Source organism: Pteropus alecto, unplaced genomic scaffold, assembly GCF_000325575.1.
Source record: "Pteropus alecto unplaced genomic scaffold, ASM32557v1 scaffold75, whole genome shotgun sequence".
NCBI lineage: Eukaryota > Metazoa > Chordata > Mammalia > Chiroptera > Pteropodidae > Pteropus > Pteropus alecto.
Genome location: NW_006440638.1, coordinates 10568705 through 10596239, shown reverse-complemented (window position 1 = coordinate 10596239; position 27535 = coordinate 10568705). Strand labels below are relative to the sequence as shown.

At 35.8% G+C, this 27535-nt stretch overlaps 1 protein-coding gene across 6 annotated transcripts in view; it reads left to right on the top strand.

Annotated features, from left to right (window-relative positions):
- Nucleotides 1-25945, top strand: part of MITF (melanogenesis associated transcription factor) — a 212665-nt gene extending 186720 nt beyond the window's left edge. For 3 of the 6 annotated variants that reach the window (XM_015593632.2, XM_006917478.3, XM_025050806.1), the window contains 5 exons: nucleotides 7145-7262; nucleotides 9589-9645; nucleotides 14862-14937; nucleotides 18265-18412; nucleotides 22427-25945. In XM_015593632.2, the coding sequence (XP_015449118.1) occupies nucleotides 7145-7262; nucleotides 9589-9645; nucleotides 14862-14937; nucleotides 18265-18412; nucleotides 22427-22828 (801 nt within the window). In that variant the 3' untranslated portion in view covers nucleotides 22829-25945. Of the gene's footprint in view, nucleotides 1-7144; nucleotides 7263-9570; nucleotides 9646-14861; nucleotides 14938-18264; nucleotides 18413-22426 lie in introns of all 6 variants that reach the window. The other 3 variants (XM_025050807.1, XM_006917477.3, XM_025050805.1) reach the window with 1 other exon arrangement.
- Nucleotides 25946-27535: the final 1590 nt, after the last annotated feature.

Here is a 27535-nt window from a genome sequence, read left to right as displayed (position 1 = left end):
AGGCTTTCCAATTCCCCCTGACATCCAATGCCAGCTTGTAGTACACTGCTACCAAGGGAAACACTATGGATGATACTGTATACAACAGTAATCTAGTTAGCCTAAAAAACTAATGCATTTTTTAAAGGCAGTACTTAGTCACAGGTAATAGAGGGACAGTCAAGTTACTCTTCTTCAACAGCAAAATTTATTCCAATTTTAGTTAGTAGACCAATAGAAACATTTGCTCTTCTATGCTACTTCTCTCTATAATTTGGAGCCTTGCCTGTATTGTTTATTTCATCCCTTATATTTGTGTCTTATGGTACTGTTTTGCCGAAGTCTTATTGCAGATTTTATTTAGTCCTTGCAGTAATTCTGTGAGTCAAGTTGGGGTGGTATCATTGCTCTCAGTCTTAGTAGATTAGGAAAGGTTAGTTAGTCTTGCACAAGATTGCATGGTTTGGATGTGTCAAGACTCCTCAATAGGTCTTTGAATGCATAGTCAATCCTTTTCTGTATTCCATGAGAGCAATGTCATGAAACTATCATAATCTTTAATAAGTAGTATTTAGAAGACTAACTTCCAAAGAGGTGAAGGGAAGTCATTGTTTAATGAGTATAGAGTTTCAGATTTGTAAGATGAAAAAGTTTCGGAGATCTGTTTCACAATAATGTGAATATACTTAACTTTATTGAACTATACACTTAAAAATGGTTATGATGGTAAATTTTATGTTTTATATATATATACATATATATATATGTATATATATATGTATATATGGTTTTTTTTAACCACAATAATTTTTTTTTTTAAAGACTAAATTTCTATAATAATTCTCTTGGCCAGGGAACATGATAACCCTTAATTCTTTACATCTAAATTATTAGTAAACTAAATTTTTATAGTTAGTATTTTCTTTTGTTTTCCACCTTGATCCAGTTCTTTAAGTTCACTTACTTGAAGTCTGGAGGAGTGAAGACTCCTCTTAAAACTTCAAAGCCTCTTCTAGAATCTTTTGTTTTTTGTCACCTTCCTATTCATTTAAATTCATCTCCTGGTTTTGAAAGAATTAAATGTTCTACCATCCTGACAAATATTTCCATGTCAAACTCTCCCTACCCTCTTCGAGCCCTTGGTTTGCTTCTGTGGAACCTTGCTGTTTCCAATTTTGTGCCTCTTGTGAGGCAGACTATACTTGTCCACAGTCAAAATCCTGGGACAAACATGAGCAAACTTGGGGGAGTTTGCCTTAGGGAATTTATAAATATACCCAAAGACATGGGTATACTTATAATGTTTTCAGTGCCCTAGCAGTGTTAATTAGCAGTGGCCCAGGCATCCCAGAAGAACTTTGCTGATGAATGTGGTCACTTTGCCAGTGGTGTCTAGTGGGCACACTCAGGAGAACTGTAGAATTGATATGATTAAAAAACTCATTGCTTTTGTTTTTCTCCAATGGTGGAGACCTTTAAAGTCATCAGAACCAACCTAGAACTCGCTCATTGGATTACATTCCTCTTGTATATCCTCTGTATCCCTTACAAAAAAAAAAAAGAAATCAGATATTCAGCTTCTCAAAAGCCTCCAATGAAAGATATACACTAACTCACAAGAGAAGCAGTAAAGCGCAATAGTTAGGAGTTGGAGATTTGTGACCAGACCTGGGTTCAAATCCTAAGTCTGACATTTATGGTGTGACATTGCATGTTACTTAGCTTCTTGAAGTCCTAAATTTCCTTATCCACAAAATGGGACTGATAATTGTCCCTACCTCAACAATATCTAAATTATTAAGTGTAATTTATTATAATGACAAATAATTGTGATAGTATTTTATTCAGGGCTATTTATTGAGTACCTACGTGTCCAACTCTATGATAGAATAACATCATACTTAATAGTCCAGGTATTCCCCACAGCGAGTCTCTATGAATTCCAGACATGGTTCCCAGTGTGCCTTATGGAGAACTTTTCCCCATGACGACCCTTCTGAAGATTGCTGTCATGACCCCATTTGCTTTTCTCCTTTAGACTGAATACATATGTCTCTTCAGTCAATCTCATTCCTTTATTATCTAATTGCTCCTGAACTAAATTTAAGATTGGTTTAGCATTTATTAAATGCCTAATATGTGACCAGCACTGGGCAAGGTGCCGTGGTTACAGATGAGTAAGTTATGCTTCCAGTTCTCGTAGGGCTCACCAGTCTGGAAATGGGAGGCCACAGAGACCTCGAATGGAGAAGGATAAATCAGGAGCAGGGAGGCTCTCTCAAGGGAGTTCCCAAATAGGAAAGATCCTCTGTGCAGAGTTTAATTAATTCCCAGCCAGGAGAGGAGTAGTAACCTGTAGTCACCCTCAGAAGTCACAGACTTTGTCCCCATGTCCATTTCTTTATTACTACCTTGGAAAAGGCTAAAAGTGGCCCCATTAGAGCCTTCCTATGAGAAAACTATTTTAGCATTTTGCTACTGGGGAAAGACAGCATAACATAGAGGTTAGGGACACAGACTCTGAGCCACACATCTGAATTCAACACATACTCTTGAGTGAGTTACTTGACCTTTCTGCCTCACTTTCCTAGTCTGGCAAATGGGGAGAATAGCATCTAAACAATAGAATCCATGTGAGAATTATAAGCGTTAATCTACAAAAAAGCATTTAGAACAGTCCTGGCCCTGATATGCTCTCACTAAATGTTAATTACTAGCTCTTATTATGATATATTTGTGTTTTGGCTGTCAAAATTAAATAACAAAGCTATTACATCTTACTAACGCTTAATAAAAATTTTTCTGCAGTAAAGTTTAAACAATGTTTCTCATGTTAGGCATTTTTCCTTTTTATTTGACTCTTTGAAATGCTTTGTTTCAAGTTAACTTTAAAAAAAAGTGGAAGGAACACTTAGAAAGGAAACTATCCTAAGGGAATCAGAGTCTAGAAATAACTATTCTGAGAACACAAGGGCCCTCTTGTAGCATCACAAACAAAGAATAAAAGTCCCAGTTTACTTGTGCTAACAGTACCCAATTGATATTCAAAGAAGGGGACTATCCAAAGAAAAAAACATAATAACATTTTACAATGATGATTTACTTGGAAAAATATTCATTTTGGTGTAGCATAACACTGAAAAACTCAATTCAGAGCAAGTTTGGGGCACACACTCAAATGTGTCTGCCTTCTCTGTTTATCTGGATTAGACTGTGGCTTTCATCTGTTCATTGTGTAACTTGTGTGCTGGAAGTGAAATCTTGTCCATCAGGTTAACGTGCTGGATAAAAACCCAGCAAAGATACAGCATGTCCATGTTAACAGAAGATGCCTCTTCTTCTTCCTTAACTCCATAGGTATTATTTTCACCTGTTTACTGTGTTTATGGGGGAATTTTTCTGACCAAGAAGGGGAACCACAGAATTCTTTCTTAAATATGCATGGCTAGGAGACTAATTTTTAATTTCCAATTTTTTAGAAAGCCATATCATTTTAATCAACTTTCCTTTTAGTGGCTTTGACAAATAACAGCTATTAATACGAAGAATATAAGCAACCATTTAGGGCAGGGTCTCTTGGCCTTGGCACTGTTAACATTCGAGATGGATAATTCTTTGCTGTGCGCAGCTGTCCTGTCCATTGTAGGATGTTTAGCTGCATCCATGGCCTCCACCCACTAGATGCCAGTAGCACCCTCTCTGCCTCCCAGTTGTGATAACCAAAAATGTCTCCAGACACTGATAAATGTCTTCTAGAGGGACAAAATCACCCCTAGTTGAGAAGCACTGATTTAGGATACTGAGTGATCACTTTAGCCCTGCAGATCTCTTGATTCCTGTGTTTAGGTTTGCATTGCAGTCTGGTAAAATTGGTTTAATAGTTGACGTGATACTTGGTAATTAACACAGCAGGTGGTTTTGTGGAGCAGAGTGAAAATTAGCTTGACTGTCCAACCTATAGACTGGGAATACAGAACTTTTCTAGAAAATTATATTACTAAACAACAACTTATTGATAGCTTAAGTGCAGGGTACTGTTTTCCCTGTTTTATCTTGTTTAATTCTTACAAAACCCATGAGCTGAGAGATATGATTGCCACTTTTCAAAGGGGGACACCACACCTCAGACAGGTTCAAGGCACACAGCAGGTCAGTGACAGAGGCAGGCTTTTACTCAGGCATCTGACTCCTAAACCCACTTTGTAAATCGCTGCACTATTAATTTATAAATTTGAGTATCCACACTTGGCTAGGGAGCAACGAGATTTTTAATTGCTCAGGTCCAGTTGGAAATTAATTGAAAACTGCAGTTTCTAATTGATTAACATCATCAGCAGTTCAATGCTGACCCCAAATACTGCTATAAACATGGGACTTGAACATCTTACCAAAAACCTCTGTTCAGATAGCTAAAACAGCTTTTCTTTCTGTAAAACCAGTAATATAACTTATATAAAGTTCTTGTCTAGTTCTATGCCTGGCACAGAGTAGGTACCCACAAAATTCAGTTTTCTCCAGCAAATTAGTCTGGCAGGCTCTATGCTGACAACTCTTAATTGGCAAATATTGGAAAGCAGCCTAAGCGGAAAATTTTTTATAGGACTAGATAGAGGGTTATAAGCTGCTTTTTTTTTTGCCTGAAAGTAATGATGTCTGACCTTAGTGGACAAGATAAGGCATCTTGTTACAGAGATTTTAAGTCCTCTTCCTTCTTGGTGGGCACCGTCAATTCATACCAATCACAGCCATCTTCTCTTAAGTTTTTAGCCCCCTCTCAATCCATTTCTCTCTGGGTCTTCCCCAGTCTGCTCACTGTCTCCCCTACCCTGCCTCATCTGTCTGTTCATCTGTTTTTTCATCTCTCTCCCCTCTGCCTATGTGTGACTCTCTCTTCCTGTTTCCACCCCAACCCTGTGTCTGTCTCTGTCTTATTTCCAGTTTTTAACATGCTCTTATTCTTTCTCTCCCTCTCTCTCATCCTCCTCTCTCCCTGTCTGTCTGTCTCTCTGTATGTATGTGTGTGTGTATCTCTTTCTGTGATTCTACATTTATTAAGTAAATGCATACATATCATTTCCCTTTAGAATATAGTTAGAAAATATGTTCCTGTCCTGGAGAAGCTTATAATTAGATGTCTGTTCAATGTAGATCCATTGATGACTTAGAGGGTTTTTTTAAAGCTGGCTATACTTATCAATCGCCTGTTATTTTTCTCTAACAAATCATCATAATAAAACAATTGCATAATAAAACAATTTGCTTGCAATTTGCATTTGAAAATATGATATATATTATTTCTATTTCTAGAGCTATGGGAATAATTTTTTTAGCTTGTTGTATTGAATTTTGAAGTCACATTCTTGGTTTATTAATATCCAATAGTTCTCCCAAAATGTGAAACTTTAAAAAATAGGAGAATAAATCTTTGGAATCTACAGGGGTTATGAGATGTCATAGCAGCTTTAAAATTTTGACCCTCTGACTTTTTATAGTGCTGTATTGAGACATTTCAACATTTTTCACTCTGCTCTGTTAAGCTGGACAAGAATAAAACTGAATACACACTGGGCAAGGTTGATCCTAAGAAGGTGACCTGTTTCAAATAAAATGATTTAGTGAAATGACAGCTAATAATCCAAGACTCCTTTTTTTTTTTTTTTTTTAATCAATTTCTTAGCTAGAAGGCCTTGAAATGTGGTTCAGGGGAATTTTAAATTATCACAGTGCATTGTTTATATGCATCTGTGTAGTGGGAAACTTGTATTACATTTTATATACATGATATTAATCCTGCCTTCAAAAAGGAACAGAAGACTGAGTGGAAAAGGGAGAGATGTGCTCTATTGGTCTGTCTGTCCTCCTGCCCCAACCTAGTCATATCAGAACAAGTGTCACATTAACCTGTCAGAAAGAATCTTGTTCTGTGTACAGCCCTCTCTCATATCTTTAGCTAAGGGTTTAGTTTGTATTTATTTAGAAGTCATGATAGAAATAGATAGCTGATGGCTACCAGTGAGAAGAAACACATTTGATTCTACCTTTATTTTGTGAGATATTTTCATCTGTATGTTAAGGACTACTTGATAGAATGAAAAGTAGAATATTGCAGTACAATTTTACTCAATACCTCTCAGTCACTAAATATTTTGATTACATTTAAATGCTATCCTAATTTACTTTTCTCACATGTAGAGTACAATTCAGAATGTGTAATCAAGGAGGAGAAGGGCTAAATGATATACAGTCTTACATGGTATAATTATAGGAGTTGAATTAAACTGAAAATGGGAAGTTTCTGAGGCAGAAGAGGTCACTTAACTATGTCCTAGTAGTTAATATTTAGAACTTTATTTCAGGGAGTGAGAAGAAACGTCTAGGACCTGTTATGTCTACAAAAATGGGCACATCAAACTCTTGCCATGAACTAGTTACAAGGAAATGCATATACAACAAAAGGAAGTCAATGCTAGGAAAAAATAATTTCATGACTTTAAAATATTCAATTCAGAACTACAGAAGAACACTCCTAAGCTAGTTTGACTAAACTAAATACTTTTTTTCCCCTTTTTTTTCTAAGTGTAAATTTTTGTTTTATTAAAGTCAGTGAGCTCCCTCTTGTGGCTTTGTGGAAGATTTCAGTTTCAAGGAAATAGCTTTTCTTTAACAATAGGAAAGCATTTCTTTTTCAATAAGAAAACACTTTTCATTGCTCTTCCTTATAAAAGGAAGAGAGTAAGAGAGAGGAAAGGAAGAAAATTGGCTTTGATGAAAAACTCGATTTGGTGAAGAAGTCATGCCATATAGAACACTATTTTACAATAATAGCCAGCATTTACTGAACATCTGCTGTATGCTACTAGATATGCTAGAAAGTGAGTTTGCCATGTTATCCATTGTCTCTATGCTCAGAATAAACCTATAAACTAGGTAGTAAAGTCATTCGTGGGTGTGAGATTCTGCATCCTTTCCTCTTGCAAAGGCAACTAGCTAAGGAGACTATATAACTGAATGAATGGAAAGATAAACATCTCATGTTTTCTGATTTTAAAGAATGATTTTACATCAAACAATTTATTTTAAATAAAGTCTGGAATAGGATATGAGTTTTAGCTGAATAACTTAGGAATTGTTCAACAATTCATTTCCATTGTTTTTCTCTCCCTAGTTACCTGTCTCTGGAAACTTGATTGACCTTTATGGCAATCAAGGACTGCCGCCCCCAGGCCTCACCATCAGCAACTCTTGTCCAGCCAACCTTCCCAACATAAAAAGGGAGCTTACAGGTAAATACCTAGCAAAGGTGCCACTTACTAGAGATTTTCTGTTAATTTTCTAATAAAGTTGTCAAAATAGTGACCTCCAGACTATTTCCAACTCACAAGCCTACTTTTTCTTAAGTCTAGGCAGTGTTTAAAACATTGGGAAATATTTTATGATGGAGGATTTATACTTGAAAAACCTGATTTTCAGTATTCGCGATACTGGGAATCAGGGCTGCCATTACTCCATGGCACAATTACTGTATGCTATACCCATCATTATATCTGTGACTGCTGTCCACTTTGGGGTTGGGGCAGCAGACAACACTTTCAGTTGTAAAACGTCTCCACCCAGTCTGGTGTTTATGTTACTTGCCAAGCCCCTAGAGGCTTTGAGTCTGAGAATCCTAGTCTGAATTTTCCTTTGACAGACATTTAAGTCCACCATTGGGATAGGGTAAGAATATAGCTCTTATATCTTTAGATGCCTGCTGTTATTTTTGCTATATCAGGTGCAAAAGATTTATTCTACAGAGTAAAAAATAAATTATAAAATAGAGCAGTGTTGTTTGTTCTTGAGGCAAGTATGAAATTACCTATTTTGCCATTTCGTTTAATGTTTTAGGGAAAGCATTTGGCCATTAAAACATGATGAAACTATATTAGAGCTGGCATTCTACCATGCTGAATTTTATGGTCCTCACCTTATCCCCCATTTTATTATCTGGTCCTTGCATCCTGCAGGATTGTGAACAGACTGAGAATATAGAATGTAGATATGGTACAAAAAATTCCTATCCTTTCAAGGATGTCTTTAAAAAAAATTTTTTTTCAGAAAATTGTTGCAGGACAAAGACAAAAAAATTACTGATTTTGGTTAAGGTAAATAATTAATATCAAAAGCCATCAAAACCCAACAAACAAGTAGATACCCTGAAGTACCATGATCTCTTAGAAAATACTGCTAAATGAGATCTATATTAAATAATGATAAAATATAGTTAGAGTGACGTGAATAAAATTCTTACTACTTGAGTGCAAAGTGGAGTTTTGAATTATATGTATGATTGTTTCTTCGAAAACAACAGAGGCAAAATGTGGGGAGTGGGAAAAATGAGTAAAGGGAGTATAAATTTATTTTTTTTAAAGCAGGTATAATGGACAATACATTTCTAGAGTCACTGGTCTCTTACAAAATGACCAGTCAACCAGGACAAGGGTAAAATGACAGGAAAAGGAGAAAATGGACAGGAATTTGGGGTTCTCTCCACTGATAGCTCAAGGGGCAGCATGGCGCTACCAAAAGAGAATAGGCTTAAGAGTTAGAGATCTGACCTAAAGGGGTGGAGGGGATGGATTGTCTTTATTAAGTCCAGTTTTCCCACCTGTATTAGGGTCCAGTTAGGAAGTAGAAACCACACAGTGATTTGAACAGGGAAGGTTTAAAATAAAGATTCATTAACCCCATACAGGCAATTAGCTACTAAGAGTGCTTAAATACTAAAGAGTGCCCTGAGGCTGCAGGGGAGTACCTAAACCTGGGAGAGAACCTTCCTTCCCAGGACCAAGAGTCTAACCTCACTGGGGAGGCTGTGGTTACAGCCCACTAAATGGCAAAGAGGTTCCCTGGGTAACGCTGACCAGAGCTGGTCCACAATTGGTGAGTTGAATTTGATAAGCAAAGAACCATGGGTGTGAATGGCAAGCTGAAAACAAAAAACAAAAAGAAACAAACATAAATATTAAGATATTAAATTGGAGAATATGTAAATAAAAGCCTGTAACGCTTCTATGTGAAGAAAAGGTAGAAAATGATTTGGATTGGCCTTACCAATTGAAATAATTCAGCCTATGAATTAGGTATATGTAAAATATATATAATAGTACACATATAATTAATATATATAGATATATATACTTCACTGTCTGTAAGTTTTCATGTTAGTGTGTTACAAAGGCATCAAAGAAAGACCGAAAAGTTCTGTTGCCTGAAAAGAAAGTTTGACTCCTGTTAATACAATATCAACAACAAATTTCCATATTTTCTAGTTTTTTGTTGTTGTTGTTCATACCTGTATGTTTACAGTGTGTCAGACATACTTGTTACTGGTCTTTTACCATTTTGTAGCAGCTAAGTTTTTGCATTTATTTGATATATATTGCTATTGAAAAAATGCAAGCTTTTTAAAAGTCATAACTTTAAAAACCCTAGTTTCATTTACAGGCAAGTCAGATAAGTGTCCATATGTTTAGAAAATGAGATGTTTTGTCATTTACATTATTGTGTGCCTTGAACATTTCCAGTTTCTAATTACTTCATTCACGTGCACAGCGTGTATTTTTCCCACAGAGTCTGAAGCAAGAGCGTTGGCTAAAGAGAGGCAAAAAAAGGACAATCACAACTTGAGTAAGTTGGTTTTATGTCTATGACACTTGATATTGGAGGTGATGTTCCCCTTTATATTAAAATTTTTTTTCAGAAATTTTAGAGGGAAATTGATTTCTATAGCTGTTAAAAGTACCTTTTATGGAACAAAATTTTTTTCAGAGAAACCAAGATATATATTGTTTCCCATATTTTATCTCAGATCAAATCGAATTTTTTTTTTTTCAGTATCCTAAAGACTATTTATTTTCCTTATTTATAGTAATGTTTTTTTTTTCTCCATGTATGTGTGTATGTGAGAGGGAGACTTGATCCCCAACTACCCAATTATAAGTGTTGCTCACACTGGAACTTATTAACAAAGGGAGATTTTGGGATCACCTTCTCCAGTGAGATTTGAAAGAAAAAAAGTGAAATATCTGGGGAGGAATTAATCAATGGATGAGATAGCCTCCCAAATTTCTGACTTTATCTATGATTTAAAAAAAAGATCTTTAAACATTTAAAATTATTTTTATGTATTTAATTTACTCTTGATCAAATCTTTAGGCTATTCCCATAAAAACTTAAGATTTTTGTTTTATAAACGATAACAGGCTACACAGTTAAAAAAGTGATTGGGCTTAGAGGTGGGATATAGTTTGCATTTGTGTGACTTTCTCATCTCATGACCTCCTGTCCTCTTTTTTCTAAACTGATTTTTAAGAATATAACTTATGTATAAACTTTGTCCTTATAAAAATGCTAGATTAAGGCCAGTGTTTAAAACGACAGAGTAAGGCCAGAGTTCTCCGCTGATCATAAGAGTAATCTTTTTTATTTTTCAGTCTGCTGTCCGTCTTCCCAACCTCTTTTCATGTATTTAAGAATACACACACATACACATGCACACAGAGAATAAAAATTCTTGTTTTGTATATGATTTAACACAAACAGTATATTGTCCATGTTTGTTGCTATTAGCTTTTTTACTTAGCAGTATGTCCGGAAGGCCTTTTGCTGTTAATAATCTGGATCTACTTTTTAAAAACTGTTGCATAGTATTCCACAGTTTGGCTGTGTGATGTTTAGCAATCCACCTACTGCTAAGTATTTATGTTGTTTCCAGTTTTATAAACAATGCCACAGTGAACATTTGCGTGTATGCCTCTGTGCACAGGGAGTTTGTTTCTCCAGGTTAGGTACTGGGAAGTAGAATTGCTGGGTCCTAGAGGGGGTGATTTTTTTTCTTTTAATAGACACTACCCTTCTCAGTTTCCATTTCAGTTGTGAGATGCTTTCTTAATCTCTCACCCAAAAGATTTGGATTAATATTTCTAAAGTTTCCTCTAGCTTCTAAGTAATTTTACTCTTAGATAGTTCTCCTAAAATACCTTAGAAATAAGATAATTAGGCATTATCCAAATCTTGTCAAAACAATATTCACCTTTACTTGGGCACCTAATCTCTCAAACTCATGGTTGTCATTAAAGTGTAAACACGATTAACTCAAATGCTGAGGGCTATAAAACTATCCTAAAGATCTCACTAACCATTAGAAATTAATACTCAAAGTGAAATTGCCTGTTGGCACAGCCCTTCCTCTTCTAGGAATTTATCTTGTAAGTGTGTTTGCCAAAATGCACAAAAGAACACATCCACTTATTCACTCATAACTTTTTATTGAGCCCCCCTTATGTGTGAGGCATTTTTCTGCAGAAGTGAACCAGGCAGACAGATTTCCCATCTCTGGGAGCTTACATTTGAGTCAGGGGCAGACAGAGTAGATGAACAAACAAATACATTAAGGTGATTCCCTTTCAGCATAGGGTAAGTATTATAACAGGAATAAAACGTACTGGCAAAAATGTTTATTATACCATTGAAAAAGGAGAACTTGGAAATACTCTTAATATTCATCAGTAGAGGATTTGTAAATAAATTGTGGTACATCCACATAAGGTATACTCAGTGGTTTTTAAGAATGGAGTTAGTCTGTTTCACCTAACTTAGACGATTTCTACAATATGTTACCGAGTGACAAGAGCAAATAGTAGGATAATATGTATACTATCCCATTATGTAAAAAGAACATTCCATATAGGGATGTGTGTGTGTGTGTGTGTGTGTTTATATGGATGTGTGTGTAGGAGGCGGACATCATTAACTATTTCCTTAGGCACATATAGGTGTTTGATTGATTGTGTAAAGAGGTGGCTTTTTCTTTACCTTTATACACTTTTATATATTTTTCAATTTTTTACATGTTTATATCACTTTTAAATTAAAAAAATAATTGGGGAGGGAAGGCAATGAATTAAAAATAAAATGTGATATATCTAAATGTTCACAGTGAGAGATATCAAAAATATGCTGATAAGAAAAGATAGATGCAGAATCATTTTTAGTATTCTACTGTAACTGTATCATTCTTTATTTAATACATAAGTTACTGAGGGCCTGTTATGTGCCAGGCTCATATGGGTGCTTGGACTGCATCAGTGAACAAAGACACATATTACATACATACATAAAATATGCAGGCATTAGATATTAGAAAGTTCTATGAATGAATGGGTGAATGAATGAATTATGTGGATATCAGATGGTGAAAGTTTTATGAGGAGACAAAGTGTAGCCATGAGGGTAGAGTGTGAGGATGGGCTTTGGGTTGGTGATTCAGATTTAAATAAGGTGGTCAGGGAAGGTTCTTAGGTCAATTTGAGTCACTATGAGAGAGTTGAGAGCAGAGCCATTCAAGTGTTTGGGGGAAGAGTATTCCAGGCAGAGTAATAGCAGTATAAAGTCCTAAAGTGGGGAGTGTATCTGGTTTAGTTGAGAATAGCAAGAAGCTCATGGAGTTAAAGGAGGAACACAGATAAGTCACAATCGAAGATATGGTCAGGATAGGAGAGGAATAGAAAATGAGGTCAGAGGGATAAGAGCCCACCAGATGCTTGTAGGATACCTTGAGGACTTGACTTTTGTCTAGGTGAGATGGGAAGTGATTGCAGGGTTTTCAGCAAAGGAATGGCATGCTCCGAATTATATTTTAACAGGACCCCTCTGGCTGGTGTATTCTAGATAGACTAAAGTGGATAGGGAGCAGTGGGCATGGCTGAAACACAAATACCAGTTAATAGAATCACAATAATGCAGGCAAGAAAGGGTGGCTTCTATCAGGTAGTAGTGGAGGTTGGAAATGGACGGATTCTGGAAATATTTTAAAAGCAGAACCAACAGATTTTGATGATGGATTACATGTGGGATATGAGAATAACAGAAGTACAGAATTGATTCCAAGGTTCACGCCTAAACAGCTAGCTGTAAGGATGGAATTATATTAAGTGAGGTGGGGAGGCCTATGGGTATAGCCATTTGAATGGGGAAGACCAGGAGCTCATGTATGGAGTGTTGGGCCGCCCATTAGACCTCCGTATGGAGGCACGTAGTAGTCAGATGTATGAGTCTGGAGTTCCAGGTAGTTGTCTGGGCTGGATGTGTAAGTATGAGATATAAGTATCAGTGTGTATGTGATGTTTGAAACCATGAGACTTAATGAGATCACCAGGAAGTGAATGTGGATCAAGAGTCCCAAAAACTATGTCTTGGGTGCCACATGTTTATTTTTAGAGTGTAAAAATAATCACTAAGGATATATATAAGACACTTAACAGTGGTCATATCTGGATCATAGGGGATTTTTATTTCACTTTATATGTTTCAATTTGGAAAAAGTAAGAAAACCTCATGCTTGGAGGTTTCTAGAAGATCAGAGGTCCAAAAATATCTTCTTCAGAACCATTGATTATCACTTACTATTTCTGTTTTATAAAAGTCTCATGATAAGACAGTAATATATAATTGATTCAATCATAGAATTAATCACTCCGCTTAAAAAATGCAACATATATTGAGAAAGTAGTGAATAATATTATCTGTCTATGTGGGTCAAATATAAATATGTATTAGGTTATACAAAATAACCTAATAAAAGTGCATTAGGTTATGATATGTTTAAGGTAAAATATTAACATCTTTAATTCAATATACTAGACCTTAAGTTATTTGGAATTTATTTGCCAGACTACAAGCAAATTAGAAACATTTACTAACTCATGTTTTACTACTTCACCCTCCCCTAAGAAGGTGATAATTTAGTTGAACATACCACTGGATTTATAAGACGGGAATGCTGTTAGGATGCATGGTATAGTTAAAGATGCTGGACTTAACTTCTAGGGCTGTGTTACCCAGTACTGTACCCACTCGTCACATCTGCCTATCAAGCACTTGCAATGTGGCTTATCCAAATTGTGATGTACCGCACATGTAAAATACACACTGGATTTCAAACACTTAATAGAGAAAGGAGAATGTAAATATTGAATTGGTTACATGTTGAAATGATAATATTGTAGATTATTGGATTTAATAAAATATTAAAGTTAATTTCACCTCTTTTTACTTTTTAATGTGGCTACTGGAAAATTTTAAATTACATATGTAACCTGCATTCTGTTTCTATTGGGCAGCACCAGGCTAGAGCAGGCAGGGGTGTTTGTATGGCCAGTGGGCTAAGAATGTTTTTTACACTTTTAAAAGGTTTCAAAAAATCAAAACAAGAATAATATTTTGGAATATGTGAAAATTATATAAAATCCAAATTTTTGCAACTAATACTTCTTGTTAGTAGTAGACTGGCTCTGCAAAAAAAAAAAAAAAAAAATTGTACCTGGTTAATATTATCACATTTTGACTTTTGTCAATAAATAATTTGTAGAAATCTGTTTTTTCTCCTATTATGTAAGTACCTACATAATGGCCTCAGTTTTTGCCATTTAGCCTGCAAAGCCAGAAGTACTCACCATTTGGCCCTTTGCAGAAAGCTTGCCACCCCTGGGCTGGAGGATCAGGGTTGAGTTTGGGCCTTTCCCATGTATTATTGGGTGTCTTCAAGTCCAAATATGTCTAACGCAGTTTTGCCATTTGTAACTGAGGATAGTAACTCCAATTTCAGGGTTGTTAGAGGATCCAATGAGAAAATGGATATCTCAGAGCTTTGTTAATAATAAAAGGTAGCTCATTTTAAAAAGTGTTTTAATCTCAGTATCAAAACCATGGTAAAAACAGAGAAGTGTAGGTTCAGGTTTACATGGTTCTGACCTGTGAAGTTAATACACACATGCCTTTAATGAGATACAGTAACGCAAATGTGGTGCTGTTACTAATAGTTCCTCTGTGCTCTTTTCTTGAAGTTGAACGAAGAAGAAGATTTAACATAAATGACCGCATTAAAGAACTAGGTACTTTGATTCCCAAGTCAAATGATCCGTGAGTACAATTGCGTGTTAATCTGCATCATATATTTTTTCGTACCTTAATGTTTTTTCGTGTGTTGCAAAAAGGGTGCAGTTATAAAAACTGGTGTAAAGATGTTCTCTCACTCTCTTTGGTTTCATTCCTAAACCCTTCTTACACCTGTCTTTTGGTTAGTCTCATCAAACTAAAATTTCAAGAGAAATAAAGTGAATTGTACAGAAGGATGATTGGACATGTTTATTAGCTTTAGGTGTGAGGAGGTAGCTTTCTGAAATCTCAGAATCCTTGGCAAATAAACACCAAGTTGCTAAAAAATAAAATTATTTTAACAGTTTATACAGGACAGAGATTTTAGTAGCTGTTAAAGCAAGATTTGTTGACTGTTCTTCAACTCATACAATATCTCCAGGTACTAAGAGCCGACGTTGGAGACTTCAAGTTTAATAATATCAGTCAATTGTTTTGTTTTGTTTTGTTTTGTTTTGTTTTGTTTTTGAAAGCTTGCATGTTCTTTGTATGTTTTACCCTTCTAAAAAAAATAATTTTTAATCTTCTTCTAAGGACGAGTCAGCTAATTGAGATTTCAGCTTTCAGTCTCTCTCCTCTCCCCCCTTTCAGAGATTACAGTTTTAAAGATAATTTTCCTGCTAGCAACATCAGCAAATAGGACAAAAAATACACAATTTTTATCCATTAGAAATTGGCCCATTTGAACGAAGGAGTAGAGGATCTATATACTTTAATGGCTCCCACAGGCCTTCTATGAAATTAGCCTGTGAATATGACCTTTTAGCTACCTAATAAAATGTAAAGATGAAATCAAGCATTATTCATGCAAGGCTTATTAAATTTGCTGTTCACATTATTGTCAGGGAATTTGTGACAAAATAAAATAAAACCATTGCCCATCGTAAGGTGGCCCTGATGAATGTTCATGCACAATTTCCATCATCAACATTTTGCTTTCCCAGGTTTTTCAAGGAAAGCCATTTTGAAACTCCAAACATTCAAATTCTCAGTTCTGCAGCACAAATTTATCCTACTTAGGGGCTGTGACCTTCATTTCCTTTAGTCAGTCTTGCATGATAGTTGAAATTGAATTCCCGTTTTCCTGTCCTTTATCAGCTTTCACTTTTTAGCATATTCTTTTAAACTGTAGCATGTGAATCTCTTTAGGAACATATTATGAAATTATGGGGCTGAAGTGAACGCTTCTATTTGCATATCTTCTTTCACCATTGTATCAGCATACTTATGTGTTTATAATCTGAACTGATAATGATCTTTAATTGCCGGTATTGTTTTAATATAAAATGAGCTATAATCTATGATGGGAGTTTTCCCATACCAGGTTTCTAAAACAGACTTTGGGGCTGCTGTAGAGATACAATCCAGCCAATCAGTGCCTCAGCCCCACATTTCCTCCTTCTCTAGAGCAAATCTGCTTTTATTGATTTATATATTAGAGATCTATGTACGCTTCTGTGTGAAAAAAAAAAAAGGTCTTTCTCACTACCAAAAAAAAGTTTAAAAAAATCTTTTTTTTTTTTTTTTTTTTTTTAAAGCCCAGAAGCATAATTAATTGGTTGGGTCTCCTAAGGAAGCAAAACACAAGATAATTTGTTGAAATGTCACTTCTTAAAAACTGAGTAGCTGTGTACATAATTCAGTAACTGGTTTCTAACCTTACTGTTTGCGTTAAGACACCTTTCATTATAGTTACGTTTCTCTCTGGCTTCTAAAGTTTCTGTTTCTTTGATCTTAGCCCTGAACAATAAGCAAGTTGGCTCAGTGCTCAGTCTGAATATCTGAGGACACCTCCTGGGTTGCCATCTTTAGTGTTCAGACCCCAGGGATCAACCCCCAGTAACTCTCCCAAGGCTGTAACTTTGCCTCCCACAGGAGAACTTCTGTTTTGTTCTGCGTCTAACCCATATGAGGATCAATTACTTGGTGGCTTGTGTTAATGGCCTTCCATTCACACGTCCCACCTGATACTTCCGATCTGCTTTTACTAGCTATAGATTAAGATTTTGCATACATTAAATTGTTTTTGTTTTCATCATTATCACTGTCATTATCATCATGAATATTATCTGTTAAAGGGCTCAGATGAATTTAAAGGGCCATAGAAATATTATGTAATTATAATTACGTTCTTAATTATTTTTCTGGAGTGCTCTAAATTTTTTGGCTCACTTTTACCTACATTTTAATGGCATTTTAAATTTTCTCATATATAAATACATTAGTGGTATGGTGATTAAAAACAGAGGCACTGACCTCAGGCTCCCTGGGTTTGAATTCCAAAAGAGTCCCTTACTAAATGTCTGGCCGTGGGGAAGACACTTAAGTTCTTGTGTTTCATTTTTCTCATCTCTTAAGAAAAAGGAGGAGGGTCAGAATATTTATACCTAGTCTAGTTGTTTTGAGGACTCAGTCACATAAGAGGAAGAATGAAATGGTGGTTTAGGGCATGGAGTCTGGAGCCAGTTTATCTAGGCTTTCTGGCTGCATGACCTCGGGCAAATTACTTAACCTTTCTGTGCCTCAGTTTCCCAGTCTGTAAAATGGGGATATTAGTACCTACCCACTGAGGTTGTTATGATTAAATGAGCTTTAAAATACTTTTAAAAGTACCTGGTACATAGTAAATGCCAGGTATTTAAATATTTTTAATATTTAAAAGTAGCTATTATATTGAGCCCTTAAGTGTCACTCCATTATTCGAGTTGTATTCTAAACTTTTCACTGCATATTTATATAAAGTGCCTCCTTTGATTCCAATAACACATGTATGAGGCTGCTCTTATAAATGTAGTATCAGCATTTTATAGATGAAGAAATGAAGACAGAAGTTAGATAACCTGCCCATGAAAATTCATGATAAAATCCGAGGATGACACTTTTATGCCAAATACAATCAAGCAGTGAGAACTCGCAGAATTTTTTTTTTTACCACAGCTTACCTTGTCTGTCTGAGTTAATTTTATAGTCCTAGGAAGTCATACTTATTTAATATAGTGTTAAGAATATTGACTTTGCCATCTACAGACCTAAATTTAAGTCCTGACTTCACAATCTACAGACCTAAATTTAAGTCCTTATAGTAGCTCTGTGATATAGGGCAAGTTGAATAGTCTCTGTTTCAACTCATGCACAATGTCCCATATAAGAACAGGGTGGACAGTGTCCAGCACGTGGCAAGAACTCACTGAAAGATAGCTATTTTCAACTTATAATTGTAATCACATCTCTAGAAGCTGCATGCTCTGAGTCTTGAATTTTCATTGAGCCTCAAATCATACAAAAGTGTGTTTCCTTCCATTTTCATCACAGAGACATGCGCTGGAACAAAGGAACCATTTTGAAAGCATCTGTGGACTACATCCGAAAGTTGCAACGAGAACAACAACGCGCAAAAGAACTTGAAAACCGACAGAAGAAACTGGAGCATGCCAACCGGCATTTGTTGCTCAGAATACAGGTACGTGGCATGGGCTGTGTAAAGTTTACTGCGTGTTACTGACTTTAAGATGGGAAAAGAAAGGATATAATTAGCCCTGAGGGAGTTGACTTACATGATTCTAATACAGTTGATACTAATTATTTGTGAATTCCCTATCTGAATTTGCCTACTCATACAAATTTATTTGTAACCCCAGATCAATATTTGTGGCACTTTCTTGGTCATTCTTGGACACGTGCAGAGCAGCAAATTTGAGTTGCTTGACGCACTTGTTCTCAGTTAAGGTTGAACAAGGCGATGCTCTGCCTTCTTGTTTCAGCTCATATTATCAACAAGTGTCCTTTTTGCATCTATTTAGTGCCATGTTTTTCACATTTTTGTGTTCTTTGTGGGTGATTTTGTGTTGTCTAGTGTTCTTAAGCACAAGAAGGCTGTGATATGTCTTATGGAAATAACTGTCATCCAGACATGAGTTGTGCTTTTGGCTGTGAGTTCAATGTTAATAAATCAACATTATATATTAAATAAGAGGTCTTTAAACAGAAACACACATGAAACAAGGTTATGTGATAAAAATGTGACCAGAGGCTCACAGGAACCTAATCCTGTATTTCCCCTAGGAGTAGTGGTTCATTGTTCACTAATTCAGTGTTTACAGTGACTTAAAGAAACATGACTATCTTAGTCCGTTTGTGCTGCCATAACAAAAATACCATAGATTGGTGGCTTACAGAACAAACATATGTTTCTCACAGTTCTGGAGGCCGGGAAGTCTAAGATTAAGGTGCCAGCAGATTTGGTGGGTGATGAGGGCCTGCTTCTTAATTCAGTAATAACCGTCTTCTTACCGTTACCTCGCATGGTGGAATAGGCACGGAGTTTTCTGGGTTGTTTTTTAAAAGGGCACCAATACCATTCATGAGGGCTCTACCCTCATGACCTAAGCATCTCCCAAAGCCCCATCTCCAGATACCATCACAATGGAGAATTAAGTTTCATCTAGCGGTGTTAAGCCCGGACAGTGGATGTATTTAACAGAGTAATTCATTAATAATAATGGCCTCTGATCTTTTTAATGCCCTACAACAGAGCTGACATTTCTAGATGTTACATCTCGCATTTCACTGCAGTGGTCTTCAGCCGTGGGGCAGGGAGGCAAAGACAGTTCTTTTCTAGGGCGTGCATTGTAGAATCTCAGTAGTGAAGTAGAGGTCAACTGTAATTTGAAAATCCTCCTCCCCCTCTTTCTCCCTTTCTTGGCCTTCGTTGTTTTTTCCATGTACCCTCCTTTCAGGAAGTAGTAGTAGGTCTTCAATCTCTCAAACTTAGTATACCCATTTATAAAAGCAGCTTGCACAAATATGTTATTTCCTTATACAGATATTAATAAAACATAATAATTGCTTAAAACTGTAGGTTTTAAGGTTCCAAATATGTCTGTTTATGTGAAATATGAATATTGTGAAATATGTGAATTAGAAATTCCATGGTGATGATATCTTAGTTTCTTCCAGTGATGTTGTGAGGCAGTCTTTAGAACTTTTGCATATCATAGAAAACATTATTAATTTAGAAGGTTCTGTAATGCCGTGAGCCTGAGTTCTCCAAATGAGGTGTATCACATTATTTAGAAATCTAAGCAATGTTTTAGTCAGCTGAGAAATATTTTTAATTAAATAACAAAAGATTAGAGTAAGATGTTTGCCTCTCTTAATGCGGCTTTTTAAAATATTTTTTATTATAAAAAAAATATGAGTGGCGGGGATTGCTCTTGCTAGCATGTTGGTGTAGATTTACAAAGAGTGCATGTTTTCAATTTGGACCTAACAGCTTCTTTTCATTTTCACTCTAAGTGATACATGCAGACATTTTCACAGAAGAGCAAACCTGAAGCCTTAATATCATTGGAACTACCATTTTATTAAACAGCCCTGAGCTTTAAAATGATGCCTAGAGAGATTTATGTTTCTGGAGATGGTGGAAAGGAACATACAGATACTTGTGTGACATCTCAGGCTCCCATCTCTTACTTCTATTGCATCCAAAGAAAGATCTTGCAGATCAAACAACCTTAAATATAGATTGAATATGACATTTCTGAAACATATATCTCTAGCTTGTGGGCAAAGGTTGAAAGGCCATATCATGTTGGAGAGTACTTTTCTCTCTCTGATGAGCCAAGGTGACTTGCTTCAAATTTATATTATGTTATTATCATATTATTGTATCACAAATATAGATAGGATGGCATTGGCATGTGAAAGTAGAACGCTCATTAGAGAGTCAGTCAGGGTCTCTAGGGTTCATTTTACATGGGTTCAGGGATACTCAGGAAGAGAAAGGGAAATACCTGCTTGGAAGACGTTTGAAGTACTGAAGGAGTCTCTTCCACAAATTCAATTAGACAACAGGCTGCCATAGCAAACACCACACACTGGGTGGCTTAAACAACAGGAATTTATTTCCTCAGTTATCTGAAGGCTGGAAATCCAATATCAAGGTGTAGGCAGGGTTGGTTTCGCCAGACACCACTCTTCTTGGGTTGTAGGTGGCCACTGTGTCCCTGTGTTTTCACGTGGTCTTACCTGTGTGCATCTCTGCGTCCTAATCTCCTCCTCTTATAAGGACACCAGTCCTATTGGATATTGTGTTAAGGCCTACCATAATGATCTCATTTTAACTTAATTACCTCTTTAAAGACACTGTCTCCAAATACAATCACATCCTGAGGTTTTGGAGGTTAGGATTTCAACATATGAAATGTGAAGAAAAGGTAGGAAGGAATTAGTCATCTTACAGATAAGAACTTTTTTATGCAATTAAAAAAGGTTTCTGTTCCTCGTGGTGAGATGGGCTAAGTGATGCTTCTCAAGTTTCAGTTGCTTGTGTAGAGCCTTCACCACTTTTGCCATTACTACCCAAACTTTCTGAGTTTACAGTGCCCTTGGTATCTTAGTTACTTTTCCAACACACAATTCACCTCTAGACCAAAGGAAATACCTACCATTTCTCTTGGGTCCTAACAACTTAGTCGCCATTTGAAGATATAAAACATGTAATTCGAAAGAAAAATTGCATTTTTAATGTTATTTTTAAATATTTACTTACCACATTACTTACTAATGGGACATGTGTTCCTGTTGGGCACCGCATAACTTCTTGAGTGTTGGGATCAGATTGGACCCTTGTTATTCATTACACATTAATTTTCATTTAGTACTTGCTTGTTATCACAACCACCACCCAACATCCAGCTTTGTGATACTACGATGCAATAGAAGAGAATACAGCACAATCTAGCGATGAAGCTGTAAACTATCTTGATTATGACAGTTCCCACAATAGTATCACCATTTTTCTTGAAATTTTAAAATATCCCCAGTGCCCTCTGGGTTCATTATATCCCTTGATATCTCAGCGCACAGGTTAGAGACCATGGAATAATATTATTTACTGAATATTTTCCTTTAATCAGCTTACATATTGAAATTTTATTTTTATATATTTAAACTTATCTTCATTGTGAACATTAACATCTGTGAGAGAGTGTCTTTACATTTAATGCATAATAAAATCCATATACCACCATAAAATCATTTCGTTTTACTACCGATGGTACTTATACTCTAAGAAATATGGCATTAATTTAAAAGAGCAAAAAAATGTTATTTTAATATTTATCAATTTCCCTCTAAGTGTCTAATTTTTAAATATTTTTCAGAACAGTCTTAGTTTTACAGCAAAATTAAACAGAAGGTACAAGGCTTTCTACCCCCGCCCTACACCCCGCCTCCCGCACTATCAACATCCCCACCAGAGTGGTACATTCGTTACAGTCAATGAACCTATATCATTATCATCCAAAGTCCCTACTTTCATTAGGATTCACTCTTGGTGTGGTACATCCTACAAGTTTGGAGAAATATAAAATGACCGGTATCCATCAGTATAGTGTCATATATAGTAGTTTCACTGCCCTGACATCTTCTGCGTTCCACCTATTTAAGTGTCTGATTTTCACTTTTATTGTAGGAACTTGAAATGCAGGCTCGAGCACATGGACTTTCCCTTATTCCATCCACGGGTCTCTGTTCTCCAGATTTGGTGAATCGGATCATCAAGCAAGAACCTTCTCTTGAGAACTGCAGCCAAGACCTCCTTCCGCATCACGCAGATCTAACTTGTACAACAACCCTCGATCTCACAGACGGCACCATCACCTTTAACAACAACCTTGGAACCGGGACTGAGAGCGGCCAAGCCTATAGTGTCCCCACGAAAATGGGATCTAAACTGGAAGACATCCTGATGGATGATACTCTTTCTCCTGTTGGCGTAACTGATCCACTTCTTTCCTCAGTGTCCCCTGGAGCTTCCAAAACAAGCAGCCGAAGGAGCAGTATGAGCATGGAAGAAACTGAGCATGCCTGTTAGCAAAGCCTCCCTGCTCTGCATTCTCACAAACTGCTTCTTTCTTGATTAGTAGATTTAATAATTGACCTGAAGGGGTTTTCTTGATAATTTTCCTTTAATATGAATTTTTTTTCATGCTTTATCAATAGCCCAGGATATATTTTATTTTTAGAATTTTGTGAAACAGACTTGTATATTCTATTTTACAACTACAAATGCCTCTAAAGTATTGTACAATAAGTGTACAGTATCTGTGAACTGAATTCACCCTGGACGTTAGCTTTCTGAGCAAGAGGATTTTGCATCAGAGAAATTTCTGTCCATTCTTATTCAGGGGAAACATGGTTTGAGATTTTTATGCCTGCGACTTCCTTGGAAATTAAATGTAAAGTTTAATGGAAAGAATGTAAAGCAACCAAAAAATAAAATAAAATAAAAAGAGAGAAAGTCAGAGAGACAGAGAGAAAAGAAAAGAAGAAATCCACACTAACTTTTTCCATTTTGTAAATGTGTTCGTCGGTACTGCCTTAAAGATACAGTACCCTTCTAGCAGTATTTAGTCTTTATACTGCACACTATTTAAAGAAATACTATGTTCCATAAAAGGAAAAAAAAATACAGCCATTTTTATGACAATTGTCTGGTTAGAAAACATAATTGATACCTTACTTAGGAGCAACTGAAATTGGAGGGAGACAGACCAAGGTTCTGAAACGTGGGATCTCATTGTTCACTCTGTGCTGTTATAAGTTTCCTCATCAATTAGTATGATTCAGTTTTTCATAAGATATATTTTAGTTTGAAATGAAAATTTATGTTCTTTCAAAGTAAAATATTGAGGAGCACTGAAAGTTTTACTCTTTTTTCCTTCAGTTTTGCTTTTGATAAGGAAACCAAACTGGGCACATTTCTAATTGGCTTTACTATTTTTATTTTTAAATTATGTTTTACTATTCATTTGATTTGTACAGATTATTGTCATAATTTTTTTCAGTATGTTTGTATTAATTTGTAAGAATATGCATCTTAAAATGGCAAGTTTTCAGTATTTTTACAACTCACTGGTGGTTTTCTGCATTCTTTGTACACACATGAAAGAAAACTTTTATGCAAGGTCTTGTGTTTAAAGAGAGCTTTGCGAATATTTTGTATATTACAGTCTCACTTGGAACTGTTTTCCACACACTTAAGATGTAGTATTAATAGGTTAAAACCTGCTTTCTAGGGAAAATAAACTTACATATTTATTTTTAGTGATAAAAAAATAGCAATATTCTGGGAGACTTATAACCATAGCGTTAATACGCTCATTATGGTCATTTGAATTGAGGTTTATTTCGGCAAACTTGCTGAATTTTTTTAAAGAGAGAAATACTGTATCGGCAAATCACTGTTACTTGATAGCAATGTTTTAACAAGCAGCAATGTTGTAAAGTTAGTTTCAGTGCATTATCTACTTGTGTAGTCCTATGCAATAATAGTAGTGTTACATGTATTCTATCAGGCCTAGATGTTTTATACAGATGACATATGGTGTTAAGAGCCAGGCTGTTGAATGGAATTTCTCAGTAGCAGCCTACAATTGAATAGCAAGTAGCATAAAGCATATCCATTCAGAATGAAGTGCCTTAAATATAGCAGTAGTCTTTTTTGGATGAGCACTGACTGAACTGTAATGCAGGAGAAAGTTTCGAGATGGTAGCTGTAATCAAGAGGAACATGTAGCACGGTGCCTATGTAGACAATATAAGAGCTTCCAATTTTCCTTCAGATATTTTTAATATTAAATATATTTTAGTGACAGAGTGCCAACTTCTTTCATCAGGAAACCTTATTCAGGAGGGTTAAAAAAAAAAAAGTTTAAATGTCAAATGTGAATTGGTGATGGGTGTTGGAGGATTCAGAGAGAAGGAGTGATTGTCAGATATATGGATGGTTGGCTTACGTGAAAATAATCAACTGCATAGTTCCCAAGCACGCTGGGCATTGAGAATCCTTGGAAATGTTGATGATGCTATCAGTTTTATAGCTTTATTATGTAAGGGGGTAGGGAAAATTAGTTCCCATTCTTTCAACCTCCTTAATTGTATAGCTCTTTTCCTAGAATAGTGATGCAAATCTGCATGAACAGCTAATTGTACCATAGTGTTCATTGATACAATCATAGCATTGTCTATTTTTCTCTTCATATTTATATAGGGAGAGAGGACCTGGGTGCAAAATTCAAAGATTGCAATGGTATGATGCTAGTTTTCTTTAGCTGATTTGAAAGATTTTTAAAAATAGAGCAAGGTTGACCAGCCCGTGGCCCACGGAACATGGCCAGGGTTAACCCTTATAGAAAGCTTTGTTGAGAGAAAGCATGGCATCTTGTACCACTGTCCTGGATCTCGCATCTCCTGAGCTCATCATCGCCTGCTTCCCCCTTCCCCTTCTTAAGAGACAATTTCTGGGAGTGGCAGGTGAGTAAGCCCAGGAGAACGCTGCAACTTCGGGCGTGGTTTTATTTCTTTCTTTTTTGCCAAATAGAGTGTGGATTCATTTTAGGGACTAATTAAGCCAAGAGGTGGTGGTTTGAGCTCCCCGTTTATGATGAGAGAATGATCCACACCACTCCCTCCATCCCTGGGTGCAGAATTGTGACCCGGGTTGGGCCTCCATGTGGAGTGACTAAAATGCCAAACCCTCCACCTGCCTCTGGGTAAGGTAATGGAAATACCAAACCTTCTGACTTTGCCAAAAACCATACAACCAACCTGGTCATACATAGGATGACAAAGTTTTTCTGGTTGTTTTTAAATAATAAAGCAATAAGAACAAATAAAATACATAGGAAGTTAAAAGGTACAAAATAAAAGCACAAAGGAATGCACTTATTGATATTTTTTAAATGCACTGGGGAAAAGTTGATGTTGATAACAGTGTATTAAGAAACCCTATTTCTTGGGAAAACAAAAAGACAAACGACTGTCTCTTGCGGACGCTTGGTACTGTAATGTAGTCATCTGCTGTTGGATGCAGCAATAATTTCTGTATGATCCATAGCACTGTAAATTATGGATCGATATTAATGTATCCAATGATATAATTGAACTGTTGTTCTTGATAGCCTCATTAAAGCATTTGGTTTTTCACATAGTGGCCAGTTGTGTTTAGTTAATGCCAATTTTGAATATTGTTTGCCTTATCAAAAATGATAGCACACATTTTCTTCTGATTTAATGAATAACAATTTGCATGAAAAAAATTTGAATGCCAGTAAGTTTGGGTTTTTTTGTTTTGTTTTGTTTTAAATGCCATTCTAAGATGTTACTCTTTGGTTTTAAGTACTTTTTATTACTCTATGACTTTGCACTCAGATGAACTATAATTATGCCGTCTTTTTTCCCTTCTGAATTTAGGGAGATTTTAAACTCCCAAATGCCAAGAATTCATTTTAGATATAGGAGTTTTATTTAAAATGCTTCAGTGAGAGGTGGTTTTACAAAAAGATAAATTATCAGAGAAACCTGTGCATATTTACAAAAAAGATACTGAGTTTTTAAAATACAAATTTATAATAATGAAAGCTTAATATACTCAGGTTTCCAGGTCCTGTCTTTTTTTTTTTACAGCACTTAAGAATCATTTGATAAATGCTGGATTTGACTTGGGAAGTGTCAGACAAAACATGTCTTTATTCCCTTGCTAAACCTTAAACTTCTGCCCTCTTAAAAAAAAAATATATTCTCCTTTAACCTCTGGAGAAAATGAGCAAGAAGCTTCCTATAATATTTCTGATCTGATTGTCAGCTTTCTCTTAAGTTTGATTTTTTCTTAAATTTTAATATACAATAATCAAGCCCTTTCTTTTTCAGAGTCGAATTATATTTCCCATAGAAATGTGGTTATGTGATGTCTTAAAAACATTTAAAAGTAGAAAGATTTCTATTTGAACAAGAGAATTTTCTGGAGAACATTGCAAGTTGTTAAGTTGAAAGTTGGAGCTATTCATCTCCAGGAGATCAGCAGCAGGACATTTACCCAAATTTCTGACCTGTCATTTGCCTATTAACATTCACTTCACATTTTATGAAGATTCTTAATCTCTAGCTCCACCCCACCCCCCAAAATACCCCACATACTTATATGTTATAGCATTATTCCCTGAACACAAGCATGGACTCTGCTAGACTTCTTGAATTTGAATCTAATCTCTTCCCTTTTCCAGCTGTGTGATTTTGGGCAAGTTACTTAGCCTCTCTGAGCCTCTATTTCTTTTCTATTTATTAGAGATAATAATAGTAGCTACTATATGGTGGTCTTGTGAAGTCCATTTAAATTAATATACTAGAATTTTTGCTTGGCAGCACACAGTACCTGGTAGCCGTTTTTGGATTATTATCATAATTATCTTCATTATTAAAATAGAATATACTCCCTGGACCACCTGAAATCATTGTATGTTTCAACAGCAGCACGCAGATTTTGAGAAACACTGCATTTTAGCATAGGGCTAATATTTGTGTGAATTAGCAAGGCAACAGAAGCCACAGGCTACTTTAGAGAAGAGAACCTGGCTGTCTTTAGGACCCAGGGTTAGAATACTTTAGAAAGTTAATAATAAACCCAACTTATCACATTTTAAAAGTCTTCAGCACAAGTGACCCAATATTTAAATATATTAAATCTGTACACTCTGCATGCGTGCCTCTGTCATGAGAATTAGTATGCTATATTATTTCCAGA